The 15,695-nt window shown below is 51.2% G+C and overlaps 1 protein-coding gene, 1 long non-coding RNA gene and 1 pseudogene across 3 annotated transcripts in view; 1 reads left to right on the top strand and 2 right to left on the bottom strand.

Annotated features, from left to right (window-relative positions):
* LOC128782965 (olfactory receptor 14A16-like) overlaps positions 1 to 15,142 on the top strand; it is a 177,160-nt gene extending 162,018 nt beyond the window's left edge. The window contains exon 2 of one of the 2 annotated variants that reach the window (XM_053933554.1): positions 12,414 to 15,142. In XM_053933554.1, the coding sequence (XP_053789529.1) occupies positions 13,723 to 14,655 (933 nt within the window). In that variant the 5' untranslated portion in view covers positions 12,414 to 13,722 and the 3' untranslated portion in view covers positions 14,656 to 15,142. Of the gene's footprint in view, positions 1 to 12,349 lie in introns of both variants that reach the window. The other variant, XM_053933553.1, reaches the window with a different exon arrangement.
* Positions 1 to 15,695, bottom strand: part of LOC128782907 (zinc finger protein 345-like) — a 258,868-nt pseudogene that overhangs the window by 91,888 nt on the left and 151,285 nt on the right.
* Positions 8,118 to 8,780, bottom strand: LOC128782999 (uncharacterized). Its single transcript, XR_008428948.1, has 3 exons — positions 8,688 to 8,780; positions 8,448 to 8,531; positions 8,118 to 8,261 (listed from the first exon to the last, which is right to left on the bottom strand). It is a non-coding gene; the product is annotated as an uncharacterized LOC128782999 (long non-coding RNA).

Here is a 15,695-nt window from a genome sequence, read left to right as displayed (position 1 = left end):
CATCCCCTGGCACTCCTATGGATCAGGAATGGTGTGGCCAGCAGGAGCAGGGTAGTGATTCTTCGCCTGTGCTCAGCACTGGTTCGGCAGCACCTCGACTCCTGTGTCCAGTTCTGGGCCCCCCATTTTTGGGAGGACATGGAGGGGCTGGTGTCCAGAGAAGGGCAACAAGGCTGGTGAGGGGTCTGGAGCACAAGTCCTGTGAGAAGTAGTTGAGGGAGCTGGGGTTGTTGATCCTGGAGAAGAGGAGGCTCATTAGAGACCTCATCACTCTCTACAACTCCCTGACAGGAGGGTGCAGCCAGGTGGGGGTCAGGCTCTTTTCCCATGTAACAGTGACAAGACAAGAGGACACAGCCTTCAGATGCATAAGTGGATGACTAGGCCAGACTTTTAAGTAAATATTTTTCACACAAAGGGTGATTGGGCATTGGAATGGGCTGCCCAGGGAGGTGGGTGAGTCACTGTCTCTGGAAGTGTTTCAGCAAAGACTGGATGTGGCCCTCAGTGCCATGGTCTGGGTGACAAGGTGGTGTTGGGTGCCAGGTTGGGCTTGATGCTCTCCAAGGTCTTTGCCAGCCTGGTTGATTCTCTGATGATTGTGACACTGCAGGTCCCTGGGCAAGCAAGGGGCCATTGTGACACTGCAGGGCCTGGTGGCACTAAGAGGACCATGGGAACACTGTGTACGACATGGCACCACAGAGCCACGGGGCCACTGTGACACTGTGGGGCTGAATGGAAGCAAGGAGTGCACTGTGACAGTCTGGGTCCTGGTGGAACCACAGAGGCCACTGGGACACTGAGGGGCCTTGTGGAACCAAGGGGCCATTGTGCCACTGCGGAACCAAGGAGACCCTTGGGAGAGCATGGGGACAATGGGATCAAGGGGCCATTGCTCCATGGCAAGGACCCTGGGAACTGAGGGAACAATTGTGACACTGTGGTGCCCCATGGAACCAAGGGTCCCAGGTGACACTGCAGGATCTTGTGTCACCAGGGCTCCATTGTGACACTGCAGCACCAAGGAATTCATTGTGGTGCTCTGAGGTCTCATGGAACCAAGAGGCTACTGTGACCCTGCAGGGCCTTGTGGAACCATGCAGAGCTCTGTGACAGAGCAGGGCCTCGTGTGATGATGGGGCCATTGTGACACTGCAGGGCCTTGGGGAACCACGGCACCATTGTGACACTGCAGGGCCCAAGGATCCAAGAGACTTTGTGACACCAAGGGGTCCCATGGAACCAAAGGGACACTGTGACACTGGGAGCCCTCATGGAATCATGGAGACCATTGGGACACTCTGGGGCCTCATGGAACCGTGGTGACACCAAGCTGGCCTGGAGTGTTGATCTGCTGGAGGGCAGGAGGGCCCTGCACAGGGCCCTGGACAGGCTGGATCCAGGGCCCAAATCCAACAAGGTGAGGTTTAACAAGTCCAAGTGCCGGGTCCTGCACTTTGGCCACAACAACACCTGCAGCGCTCCAGGCTGGGGACAGAGGGGCTGGAGAGCAGCCAGGCAGAAAGGGCCCTGCAGGGACTGATGGACAGCAGGCTGGACATGAGCCAGCCGTGTGCCCAGGTGGCCAAGAAGGCCAATGGCTCCTGGCCTGGATCGGGAATGGTGTGGCCAGCAGGAGCAGGGCAGTGATTCTTCCCCTGTGCTGGGCACTGGTTGGGCAGCACCTCGAGTGCTGTGTCCAGTTCTGGGCCCCCCAATTTAGGAAGGACATGGAGGGGCTGGAGTGTGTCCAGAGAAGGGCAACAAGGCTGGTGAGGGGTCTGGAGCACAAGTCCTGTGAGGAGCGGCTGAGGGAGCTGGGGTTGTTGATCCTGGAGAAGAGGAGGCTCAGGGGAGACAAGGCGGTGTCAGGGCACAGGTTGGACTTGATGATCTCCAAGGTCTTTGCCAACCTTGCTGATTCTGGGATTCTCTGAAACCCACCTTGGAGCAGTTGCAGGAGGAGCCCTGGGCCTCCTCTTCAGAAGCTGCAGCAGCCCAGGTCCCTCAGCTTCTCCTCACAGCCCCAAAGCCCATCCTGTCAGTTCTGCAGAGCCTCTGCAGCTCCTCCTCCTTGCCCAGAACAGGGAGCCCCACAGGCAGACACAGCAGCCCAGATGTGCCCCCCTGGCCTGGGCTGCCTCTGGCAAGGGAGCAGCACGAGGCACTGCAGGAGCCTGCAGACAATTCCTGTGTAGAGAGCTTGGCAGAAGAATGGTTAAACAGCAAGGGACATGAAACTGTAAAATTGGTCAAAGTATGAGGGGCTACGTGACTGCTGCAACGGTCAGCATGACCCTGGGTATAGAAATCAGGATATGTAGAAATCAGAGTTTGCAAGAATCAGAATGCTGAAAACTGCTTGGTATGTAGAAATAGATAGAGAAGAACCAAAAAGTATCAATTACAAGAACAGCAAGAGCAACTGAACAAGACAGATGCGCAAATCACACAGCAACCAATCATGAGCTTGGCTTTTGCAATATGCATGAACTAATTAACAAGTATATATAAACTTTGTAATTTGTTGCAATAAACTGAGACTTGATGATCATGATATCATGAGTCTTGTCTCCTGCGGCGCTTCTCCGACAAATGGTGACCCCGACGTGATACGAGGCAAGGGCAGGAGAGGTGCTCCGTTGGGTTCGGGTCCTGCAGCTGGAGGGACGGTGACAGAGCTGTCAGTTTTTGCTCCGCGCCCTGAGTGACCGCAGCGGTGGGCTCAGCTGATACATGCTGCCGAAGCTTGAAGGGGCCAGCAACGGTACCGACGCAACCATGGACAGGCAAGCAGCATATGATTTATTTAGTACTTTTCTTAGAAAAAGACAGGTTAGGGGATTGACTTAGATAAGGATCTCCCTTCGCTCTTACATCATGCTTTTTTCTAAACCCCCATACTGTTCATGAACTTTCAGAATGGAGAAGATATGGGGATGAGTTGTGGGAATTAGCGTTAGATGATGATAAACCGGGCAAGAAAATGAGTAAACTTTGGAGAGTGGTCCATAACGAATTGTTGATGTGTCAGGCAGAAAAACGGGCGGTGGAAGGTGTACGAACAGCTCAGGAGAAAAATAAGGATTATGAACCCTCGCTTCTCTCCAGTGAGCCAAACCCTCCGGTTCTCACAAACTTTCCCGTCCCCATCTCTGCTTCTGCAATGCCTGTACCTCCCACAGACACTGGTGGCATTGAAGTGCGACCGTCAGCTCCCCCTTTACCCCCACCGCCGCGTCCCCCTCCAGGCATACAAAACGTACGCCGCGTCCCCCTCCAGGCATACAAAACGTTACTGTAGCACCCGCCCTGCAACATCCTCCGTCTCCCGGCCAGGAGCCTGTCCCTGGGGCAGAATCTGACCTCGCGGAGGCCATGGCTAAAGAAAGACGTGAGGTATGGGCTGCTGTCGCACGGGAGGGTATGCAGACGGGGGATGCTGAGCTCTTCACGGCAGCACAGGAAACCCTTGCTTTTCCAGTGATATTTACGCCAAATGCTCAAGGGGGGTACACTGCGTAGGTCCAGAGCCTTGACTGGAAAATTGTAACACAGCTGCGTGCCACTGTGGGGAGCTATGGTATTACCAGTGAGCCCGCTAGGCAAATGCTTGATTTTATTTTTAATGCTCATACCTTATTACCGTCCGATGTTAGGGGAATGGCCAAATTGATTTTCACCCCGCATCAACGCTTACTTTTTGAGGCACGCTGGAGAGAGGAAGCGGTAAGAAGCGCCAATTTACCTAATTTGGGGGGTACAGCATTTGGCAATGAGAATTCTGGGTACCAAAAGGACAGGAATTTTAGATTCCTGCTGCCAGGATGGTGTTGGGATTCCCATTCAGTGGCAAATTGACCCAGAAGAGTGGGACAATCAGTGTAGAAGGTTTAGTCATCGCAGCCGTACTGCTAAGCGTGCGGGCGTATGTCCCGCCTCAACCTAAAACGAATGTATGGGTCACAATAGCAAATCTAACAGGGCAAGAGTCCATTTGTCTTGCCTTGTCTTCCCCAGGTAATCCGTTTTCCACTTGTCTAGTCGGTCTCCCGTTAGACATGTGGCCGTGTCCTGAACACATTCCAACCTGCAACAATTCAAATTTGAATACAACTGTGGATCACTGAGACGTGTGGGTGCCTTACTTACCCATCGCTCTGGCGGAACCTCAGGAGTTAGAACTACTAGGGGCAGTCAGAATAGATTGCTGTTTGTACTTTAACTGGTCAAGTAAGCAGCAGGAAATTAATAGGTCTGCAGTTGTTGTGAATTCCACCTTACCAGTTTACAGAAATAGTAGCAACTGGTGCCAATACACGACCAGAAACGTTTCAAAGTCATCAAATAATCCCCTCTCTTTACCCAGAGGAACATTCTTGATTTGCGGTGACAGAGCATGGGCTGGCATACCTTCCAAAATAAAGGGAGGTACTTGTTCGTTAGGAAGATTGTCGTTACTGACACCCAACACCTCAATGATATTAAACATGGCTCGGCGTCATCATGGCAGCAGAATGCAACGCAGCGTGCATAGCTTCACCAGTGAATGTCAAGATAATGTTAGATTTTGGTCCCCTGAGGCGATTATTGCTACCTCATTCTTAGCGCCTGGTGTTGCCTCAGCAGAAGCATTAGCTCAACTCAACAAGCTGGGATGCTGGCTAGCTAAACAAACGAATGCTACATCAAAGGCCCTAAGCGACCTGCTTTTGGATGTGAACTCAGTGAGACATGCTACATTACAGAATAGGGCTGCTATAGATTTTTTATTGCTAGCCCAAGGTCATAGTTGTGAAGAATTTGAAGGGATGTGCTGCATGAATTTATCCGATCATTCTCAATCCATCCACAAGCAAATACGAAAATTAACCGAGCTAACTCAGCAGCTAAAGGTAGAGGATGGGTTGGGTTTAGAAGGCTGGCTAAAGGGATTAGGAATAGGACCATGGTTAAGAGACATTATTAAATACGGCATAATAGTCCTAAGCATTATTGTGATACTTTTACTTGTTTTGCCCTGTGTGTTTACTTGCTTGCAAGGCTTGATACAACAACTTTTGCAGAAAATGCTGAATGCACACCTTGTTGTGCAAAAAGAAAACAGGGGAAGTGTAGAGAGCTTGGCAGAAGAATGGTTAAACAGCAAGGGACATGAAACTGTAAAATTGGTCAAAGTATGAGGGGCTACGTGACTGCTGCAACGGTCAGCATGACCCTGGGTATAGAAATCAGGATATGTAGAAATCAGAGTTTGCAAGAATCAGAATGCTGAAAAATGCTTGGTATGTAGAAATAGATAGAGAAGAACCAAAAAGTATCAATCACAAGAACAGCAAGAGCAACCGAACAAGACAGATGCGCAAATCACACAGCAACCAATCATGAGCTTGGCTTTTGCAATATGCATGAACTAATTAACAAGTATATATACACTTTGTAATTTGTTGCTATAAACTGAGACTTGATGATCATGATATCATGAGTCTTGTCTCCCGCGGCACTTCTCCGACAAGGGGGGATAGTGCCCAGCGTGGGAGACGGAACGCTGGACCGAGATATCAGCTGTCCAGGGAGTCTGAACTTTTAACCCTTTGCAGGAAATGAGGGCTTTGTAAAATATTACTCCTCCTTGATTTGTAGTGGAAGAGAGACAGTATAGAGAAAGGTTATTCAATTAAATAACAGAAAGATGGTGTCCTTGGCAGTCAGGGAGAACTGAACATTTTCTAATAGAGACGTAAACAATTCGGAGGAGGAAGAGGAAAGCAAAGGCTGAAAAGCCTCCTCCCCCATAACAAATTTAGCACACAGCCACAACCATGAATTATACATTCCTGGAGCCGATAACATTTTTATAAGCCCCTTGCAAAGTATCACAGCCAAGCCCAGCCCGATGAATATTCTAGTTAGTGCCCCTCTGCTACAAAAGCTACGTATTAGGGGCAATACCAGAGCTACTTCTGGATAAGAAAATAACTCCAGGGACCATAAAGCTATTAAAACTTCAAAGAACCCTAATGACCAGAAATAGAGGCAGGCTTTCACGCCAAATGACATTATAACTTTAAAAAGAGACATACCAATATTCCCACAAAACAGTTAGAGCCAAAATATTATTAGAATAAAGTTTTTTCCACTTTGGCCTTCCCCGTATGGGCCACCAAATTGTCGGGAAAGAAGATGAGTTCTGTTCTTGGACCCTTGGCCCCAGGGGAAAATGGGGGGGACTGTAGTCCCAAGATGAGAACCTAAACTGTTGTATCTTTGGGTCCGTGGCAAAGCATCCTTAAAGGAGCCCAATGAGCAGTCTGTCCATGCACGGTGGTGAGAGCACTGTGAGATGGAAAGGAGAGGGTCACACTGGCAGATTTTCTCCGGGCGGTTGCCATGTGTGACAAGGAAACACAGGGTGTGGCAACTGTGTTTCCTGGGGGGTCTGTGGTGCAAGAGAGACTTCTCTCTCCCTTGATAGTTTGAGTATTGATTTTCTGAAGGGTGGTAATTTGATCAGGAATCCCGGGTGATGTTTCATGGTGGGTGTTTTTGGAAATTGGGAGGAGGAGGGGTGTTTTAAAAGGTCTTCATCCTGGATTTAGTTTATGTGTTTTTTGTGTTAGTAGTAGTTTAATAAAGTTTTTTTTCCCCTTTGTTATTAAGCTTGGGCCTGCTCTGCTCTGTTCCTGATAACATCTCACAGCATTTATTTAGGGAAGGTGCATTTTCATGGGGGCGCTGGCATTGCGCCAGTGTCAAACCATGACATTCAGGAATGGGATTCCCCAATTTCCTGCTCCCGCTAAAACCGCGCTGCCGCTTGCTGCCCTCCCGCCTCCCATGGAAAGCACAAAAGGCAAAGATCCCGGGCTGGGATAAGAACAATTTACTGGGAACAGCAACGAGACAAGGAACAAACAGGTACAGAAACAATATTGATAACAGAAGGGATAAGAAAAACTATTTACAGGGAAAACTACATCACCACTGACTGGCTCTTCCCAGCCAGGCATTTCCTTCTGCTTGGAACAGACACCCTTCTCCTCAGGGGGAGAGAGAGAGAGAGAGAGAGAGAGAGAGAGAGAGTCCCTTTCCTGCCCCTGGAAATGACCTGAGGTGGGAGTGAATGTAATGATAGGGCCATGGCCAGACCCTCATGTTCTTCAATCCCAAACCATTTCATTGGCAGGGGTAGGAAAAGGGAATGATCTCTTCCCAGCATGGATCACAGGGAACATGGATCACCAGAGCTCTTCCCAACATGGGCTCTCTCATGGGGGATGGAGCTGGAACAGTTCATGAAGCTCCTCCTGCAGTTGAGGCACTTGCAGGGCTTCCCTTACTGGTGTCTCTGTTCATGTCGGGTCAAGTGAGACCTCCTGGAGAAGCTCTTCCCACACCGGGGACAGTCGTAGGGCCTGTCCCTGGTGTGGATGCGCTGGTGCCTGATGAGGTGGGATTTTTGCTTGAAGCTCTTCCTGCAGTGCAGGCAGTGGAAGGGCCTCTCCCCGGTGTGAATCCGCTGGTGCTTGAGAAGAATGGAGCTGGTGTGAAAGCTCTTCTGACAATCAGGACACTCATAGGACTTCTCCCCAGTGTGGATCCTTTGGTGGATGATCAGGTAGGACCTCTGGCCGAAGCCCTTCCCACATTCCCCACATTTGTATGGCCTTTCCCCAGTGTGGATGTTCTGGTGCTGGAACAAGTGGGACCTTCGGCTGAAGCTCTTCCCACATTGCTCACACATGTATGGCCTTTCCCCAGTGTGGATGTTCTGGTGGCGGATCAAGTGGGACCTTCGGCTGAAGCTCTTCCCACATTCCCCACACTCGTAGGGCCTCTCCCCAGTGTGGATGCGTTGGTGGATGACAACGGCAGAGCTGCAGGTGAAGCCCTTCCCACACTCCCCACACCTGAAGGGCCATTCCGCCGTGTGGATTATCTGGTGTTGCTTCAGATTGTTGCTCTTCTTGAAGCTCTTCCCACACTCCAAGCACTTGTAGAGCTTCTCCCCATGGTGAACCTGCTCATGGACCACCAGCTCTGAGCTCTGCCTGGAGCTCTGTCCACCTTCCTGGCCAGGGTGGGTCTTTCCTCCTCAGAACACCCTGGGCTGGGCTTGGAGCCCCTCCTCCTGCGGGATCTCCGGGGATTTTCCTCCCCATTGGATTCCTGTGCCATGGAGCTGCTCAAAACGGCCTCTGCCATGAGGTTCTGCCGTGGGGATTTGTCCTCCCTGGTCTCCATCCTTAGCTCCTTGTCTGGGGGAGGAAGGACAAGGAGAGGATGGGATTTGCCTCCGTGCCAGAGGGAAGGGGAAGGAGATCCCCCCAGTACATCCCCGGCAGGACGGCGTCGGCAGTGGGGTTGTCCCGCAGCCGGGGGCTGTGCTGGGCTGGGAGATGGAGCAGGAGAGAGGGGGAAAGGGGCGCTGACTTCCTCCTCACCTGCCTGGGTGTCCCAGGGCTCCTTCCTTGTCCTTGCAGCCTCCTCCTCCATGTGGCAAAGGTTTGGGGATGGGAAATTCTGTTCTGGGAAGAAAACAAGGGGTGAGCACATTGAGTTTTGTACTGGTTTGGAGCAAAGCAGGAGGAGAATTTATGCCAGAATTACAATTTAATGAGAAAATTAGGATCAAGGCAATGATCCAGAAACACTGGCTTAATCTGACAGAGTCAGGATATAACCTGACACCCCGTTGGGCAGGGTGGTGGTAGCAGTCTGATGAAATGGTGGCTGCAGTCCTGTTGGAGTGATTAACGTGATTCTGTCAAAGCAGGGATCCTGTAGAAGGGTCTGGTCTTCCTCTGCAGGTCCACTGGTGCTGATGGAGCTCTTGTCCTCTGGGAATCCAGTAGGCAAGGTGCTCCTGGTGTTGCAAGGGTGAGATTATATGCAGGCAGGAATGCTTGGTTCCTCCCCCTGGGCGGAGCATCCCACAATGGGATGATGTAATTTTATCAGTCCTGCAGTGACACTCAATGGCCCATGAACAGAAGATGGCCCTGGAGGGCGTTATCAGGGCTGAGTCATGGCAGAGATAAAGAACACTGCCCCACCTGTTTTTCACAGTTCATGAAGATGGTGATTGAAAACACACTTTTGGTTACATCTTACATTGTCACCTGAAGCAGTGAGGCAATCCCTGCTCGGGGTGGGGGGTGAACACCACCCCCCTTACCCAAACTGGCTCAGGTGTAAAACCTCCACCCTGTGAAGGCCCTGCACACTGGGGACAATGGCACACTTGCCCTGCCCCAGGGGAGGTCTCTGTCCCTCTCACTCCCTTGCTCTCCCCCTTTTTCTCTTTCTTTCCATCTCTCTCTCTCTACCTCACATTTACTGTTCAATAAAATCCACTTGGGATTTGGTCTCGTTAGCACCTTAATTGGGGCAGAGGCACCTCTAACAATTTTTTTAACCAGATTGCAGCAATATTTTGCAGAGATTTTAGGCGCTATTGTCTGACCCCAAGTGCCTTTGACAACAGCATGGTTCCCTCCTCTGAGGAGGTTCTGTCTCTTTCTGGAGGAACTCTTGGAACCTTGGATGCAGCTTCTGCTGAGGGACTTGTGGGAGAACTTATGAGGAAAATGGCTGCTGTGGGTGGCCAGTGTAAAGAACATATTTTGTTGTCCTTCATTGAAAAGTTTGTTAAAATCACTGGAGGAAAGGGAGCAGATGATACCAGCAAGACTGACAAGGATCATTCACCACAAGTTGAGGAACACAAGGCTGCTAAAAGTCCTCCAAGAAGCCCAGCTCAAGTAGCTAAATTCCCTAATAACTCCCGAATTCATAGGTGTGTGGGCTTTGCCAAATGTGCGAATCATTGTTTTCTTTGTCCCTGTCACCTTTGTGACAGATACACAGAGCTTTCCCTTCCTTTTAATAATCTGTATTGGGCCAAATTTCTACTTTTGTGTTATTGGAACCTGCCCGCAGCTGAGCTGGAGCTGTGCAGGAACTGATGAATTTTGGAATTGCCACAGAATTGCTTCTATTGTCAGTTTATTCATGTTTGGGATTTGTTTGCGTTTCCATCACAAGTGACTTGTGGGAGGAGCAAATATTCCTCAAGGCATTTTTTGTAGGATTAAGTGTGATTTCTGCCGAGTCTATTTTGTCCAGTGCCCGGGGGATGCTTGAGGGGTCTCTGTGCCTCTTGCCCAGGGGGATGCCTTGGAGGGGCTTGGATAGGTTGTCCCTTCCCCTGTTACCCCTGGCCATTTCCCTGTCACCCCAGGCCATTGCCCAGGGGGTCTCCATGGTTCTCACCCCAGGGAATGCCTGGGGGTTCTCCCTACTGCTCACCCCTCTGCCAGGGGAGTGCTCCAGGGAGTCTCTGTCCCTCTCAGCCCAGGGGGTGCTCAGCGGTGGAAACAGGGTATTTTAAAGGGTAAATGTTACAGGGTAGAAATCCATTTGTATTTAGGTGAAATGTGCTGCTTTGAATCATTAGTAGCTTGCCAGCATAGGTAAAATACGCTGTTTAGTCTGCTAGCTCTGCTGCTGAAATGCGGATGAAAAATTGATCCCCACAAATCCTGCAAGGAGTTGTAGAGACTGTATGTTTATTGCAGCACTGGGTGCATGTGGGGATCGTTCCCCTTCAAAGGACATGCACACCCCTGTGTAAGAGACGGTCCCAAGTTCCCCTCATTTTTGCCACACGTTTGCTGCAGTGGCAGAGACTGAGATCCTGGAGACCCCGACTGGAGTTCCGGCTTGGAGAGGTGGATGATTACTTTTGCAGGTGTATTTGCTGTACCACCTCAGACCACTGCTTCGAGCAGGGCCTGATAAGGACCTGGCAAGGAGTGGCTTGTTCTACGTGCTTACACCTGTTTCAGGATACCTGCTCAACCCATGAATTGTCCCACCTCTTGGCCAAATGAACTTTCTGGGGTAACTCTGGTGATCTCCCATGGAAGACCCCTCATCTGCCTCATGACCACTGTGACAGACGGAGATTGAAGCCCCTCCCAGGACTGAGACTGAGACCTTACCACAGGGAGGAGGGCTGGCCTGATCAATGCGAGATGTTTGCCCAGGCGTGGGCGATGGACCAAGAAGACAATGGCTCTCGCTCACGGCTGATAACATGACCTGTTCCCCCTCGGTGCCTTCAATGGACATTCATTGTCTTTTGCCTGTTCCCCCCTTCCACAGAGGACTATAGAACACCCCTGATATAACCAAGTATTTGAGATTCTCCCCGATGTGACAAAATGTATCTCCATTGTTCAGATCAGTGAGGATTTTGTCTGCTTTGGCAGCTATAATCCCTTTTCCCGTCTTTTTCTACCTATCCTTTATTTCCTTTCTGTCCCCTCCATTGCATTTGCTGTTCACACTCTATAATAACGATTCATTTGTTGTGATTAAACTGATGGTCCCCTGCTGTTTGCCATTTTACACTTTTGGGATCGGTAAACGAGCCATCACTACACCCCACTCCTCCAAGCAGATCGTGACACTTCCCCATGGGATCCTAACCCGGGGGCAGGGTCACTCCCTACTTCAATAGTTCTGGGATTCTGACAGGGACTCACTTCCCTTTCCTTCTTCCCTCTGCTTCCAGCTGGAAATGTGCTGGGAAATGCTCGGTAAATCCACCTTTGCTGCGTGCTCTGGGAGCTCACACACCTTGTCCCCGGGCCCTGCACAGCTCCTTGGGAGGCAAGGCAGGAGCAGCACCCCGGGAGCCTCGGGAATGACCCTCTGGGATCCATGGCACATGCTCCCAGGGGCTGGAATTCCAGTTCCCAGCCAGGAAAAGATCTTCCTGCCCTTGAAGGCAAAGCTCTTATGGAAGAGCCAAAAGCCAAGTACAGCAAGATCCTACAGTGACATTTCACTGCCAGCCTTCATAACTTCACCCATGGTGGTTGTAGGCCCTGGATTGGGAATGAAATCAGGGCAGGGTCTTTGCTGGGAGCTGCCCTGGGTCAAGGGAGACACTGAGAGAGAAACAGAGCAGGCACAGAAAGGCAGGAGAGGAAAGAGGACACAAACACAAACAGCTGAGAAGGTGGCACTCGGGAAAACAAACCAGAACTGATGGAAAATGAATGGGACAGGAATCAATAATTCTGAAAATTTTATTTATTGCTAAAATACATTCCGCCAACCCAGTCCCACACAACCCCAATCCCACTGCTCCAAATTTGGATCCCACTTCTCCCAATCTTCTTCCAACCGCATCTCACCCTATTATATAGTTATAAAACTATAATCCTTACTTTAGGCTATTAAACTCTTAATTAACTCTATTAAACTACTATTATATACTTCGATCAATACAATCCTTAATTAACTCTATTACATTTCCTAACCTTTCTGTTAGATTTCAGAACAATAATCAGACTGTCTAAATACATTCCTGAAATACTGTATCGTCTTATTACCAGGAAGAGGACCTACAAGAAGAACATTTTGGTTTTTGACCAGAATATGAGCAGTCATAACAAAAAGTGTGGCAAAGTAGCCCTTGGACCTACTCCAATGGGTTGAGCCAGGAGTGTGTAACTGGGACAACTGAATCTCCTATTGGATGTTCCTGTTAAATATCCCAATTAATCAACCTTTAGAAATTGTTGAAATCAGGAGCCGATTGAGCCTCATCCCCACTGGGACACCTGGAAGCTTCCAATAAAGGTCTGGTTTTTACTTTACTGTTCTAACTCTGTTGCAAGGGTTGGTTGTTTTGTTTTGTTTTTTTTTTTTTCTTTTGATCATAGACAACAGGGGCATAAGAGAAGCAGAACAGGAATTGTAATCCCAGAATGACAGAACTTTCTGAGTTGAAAGGGACACACAAGATCATCAAAGGAATGTTTGAACATTTACAGAGACTCCAGAACTGTGACTTTGGGTGGTCAGTCTCTCTGCTGGCAGCCTCCCAAAGGGCCTTCAGCCACTGCTCAGCCCTGGACAGCAGCAGCATCACCTTGGCAGGGCCCAGCAGGGCTCTCCTGAGCTGCCCTTGTCCAGCTGCACACAGACCCTGCCCCAGCCAGGGCCCTGCACACAGGCAGGTTTCTGTAGGGCCGGGCCGAGGGCACACGGGCTGGGATGGGCTCTGTGAGCGCTGGCAGGGACAAGGCACCTCTCAGGAGGGAATGTCCAGGCCCAGGGAGATGCTCAGGGAAGGAGAGGGGGCTGAACAGAGCAGTGCTGGGGGAACAAGCCCATCCAGCCCCTCACCTTCCCTCAGCCACAGGGACTCCTTTGCCTCTCCAATCTCTCAGTGCCAAACTCTGAGTGCAGCAGGAATGCTGGGGATTTCTGACCTCACAGAGGCAGCAATAATGTGTGGGTAGGAAAACAATTCCTAAAACCATCTCCTGCCATCTATTTCCCTTAGAAGAGTGACTCCAGGTGGTACCGAGCCTTTCTGCTGTAGGAGTGATTCCCCTGACAAATGCTGAATATCCAGCCTTGTCCCTCTGCCCCATGGCCACAAACCCAGGGCAGCAGGGCAGGGATGGCTCCGTGAGAGCCCCCACACACAGCCCTGGCTGCTCCTGGCACACTCAGCCAGCACAGCTGGAGCTCAGGCAGGGACCTGGGTGAAGGTTTGCCCAGAGCAGGAACAAGGGTGGGTGAGTCCCAGCGGGACAGGCTACAGGGAATGGCCCAGGTTTGGCTCCAAGCAGCCTCTCCTGACTTGTCACTGTCCTTTCTCCATGAACAGGTGCCCATGTGCAGCCACAGCCAATGTCCAACAGCAGCTCCATCAGCCACTTCCTCCTGCTGGCACTGGCAGAGAGGCGGCAGCTGCAGCTCCTGCACTTCTGCCTCTTGCTGGGCATCTCCCTGGCTGCCCTCCTGGGCAACGGCCTTATCATCAGCGCCGTAGCCTGCGGCCACCACCTGCACACGCCCATGTTCTTCTTCCTGCTCAACCTGGCCCTCAGCGACCTGGGCTCCATCTGCACCACTGTCCCCAAAGCCATGCACAATTCCCTCTGGGACACCAGCACCATCTCCTACACAGCATGTGCTGCTCAGGTCTTTTTTTTTGGTTTCTGTGCAGAAACAGAGTATTTCCTGCTGACCATCATGTGCTATGACCGCTACGTGTCCATCTGCAAACCCCTGCACTACGGGACCCTCCTGGGCAGCAGAGCTTGTGCCCACATGGCAGCAGCTGCCTGGGCCAGTGCCTTTCTCAATGCTCTCATGCAAACAGCCAATACATTTTCCCTGCCCCTGTGCCATGGCAATGCCCTGGGCCAGTTCTTCTGTGAAATCCCCCAGATCCTCAAGCTCTCCTGCTCCAAATCCTACCTCAGGGAATTTGGGCTTCTTGCTGTTAGTGCCTGTTTGTTATTTGGTTGTTTTGTGTTCATTGTTTTCTCCTATGTGCAGATCTTCAGGGCTGTGCTGAGGATCCCCTCTGAGCAGGGACGGCACAAAGCCTTTTCCACCTGCCTCCCTCACCTGGCCGTGGTCTCCCTGTTTGTCAGCACTGCAGTGTTTGCCTACCTGAAGCCCCGCTCCATCTCCTCCCCATGCCTGGATCTGGCCCTGTCAGTTCTGTACTCGGTGGTGCCTCCAGCCCTGAACCCCCTCATCTACAGCCTGAGGAACCAGGAGCTCAAGGCTGCAGTGTGGATACTGATGACTGGATGGTTTCAGAAACATTAAAATATTGGCCATTTTCTGCCAATCACTTGTAATAAAAGTCATTTTTGATACTTATTGCTTGGGTTGTGGGCATTTTTTCCTTTGTTTTACTTTTTTCATCTTCACCCCAAGGAAATGTCATTGTTTGTGCCATTTCTCATTTTGTTTCTCTCCACCTTCCCTGTGGCCACAGACAGTGTCAATGAGGGGCTGCGCTCTCGATGGCTTTAAAGGAACTGAAGGATCTCCCAGCAGAGTTTTCTGAAGTGATGCCCTTTTGTTGCCTTCTCTGGAGCTGCAGCAGCAATGTCTGTGTGCAGAGCTGGGGGCAGATCAGTGCTGGCACAGCAGCTGTGCCCAGCAGCAGCAGCAGCACTTGGTGTTGCCAGTGCTGCTCCCGTGGCCCTGCCCCGCTGCCCTGGTGGCCCTGGTGTTGCTGCAGGGCCTGAGTGCTCTCGGGGCCGGGCACAGTCCTGGGGGTGGCAGTGCCAGGGCTGCAGCAGGGACAGGCCATGGGCACTGCTGGGGCAGCGCTGATGCCTCAGGCCAGGGCCTGGGGGCTCCAGGCTCCTTGCCCAGGCTCTCTCAAGAACACGGCCAGGCCAATGCTCAGCACAGAAAACCCCCGTCAGCAGCCCCAGAGTTTTGGTGTGGGGACATGGACCTGAGACAGCACAAATGCCATCAGCCCCTGGGGGCAGGAAGGGCTGGGGGATGCCGGGGAAACCACTCAGCTTTGTCCTGGCCTCTGCACTCAGCCAGAAAGTTTGTTCCCATCAGCTGGGACTTTCCTGTCCCACTGCAGACGCTGTTGCTCAGAGCCAGGGCTGCCTGGCAGCCACCGCCAAACTGCCCTGAGCATTTCCTCTGCTTCACCTTTGCTTTCTTTACTCTTCCTGATACAAATTTCTTCCTCTTGCCCAGCCCTTTTCCCTGCCCTGCACACAGCCCATCCCTGTTTGCCCTTTCCTCTCTGGCCCCACTCCCCATTGCAGTTCCTGACTTGGCACCATGGGAACGTCCCTTGGGGAGCAGGATCATCCCACAAATGCTGCAGGAAT

The sequence above is a fragment of the Vidua chalybeata genome (assembly GCF_026979565.1).
Source record: "Vidua chalybeata isolate OUT-0048 chromosome W unlocalized genomic scaffold, bVidCha1 merged haplotype SUPER_W_unloc_5, whole genome shotgun sequence".
Taxonomy (NCBI): domain Eukaryota; kingdom Metazoa; phylum Chordata; class Aves; order Passeriformes; family Viduidae; genus Vidua; species Vidua chalybeata.
The sequence above is the reverse complement of the archived record's forward strand: the minus strand, read 5'-3'. Positions and strand labels throughout refer to the sequence as shown.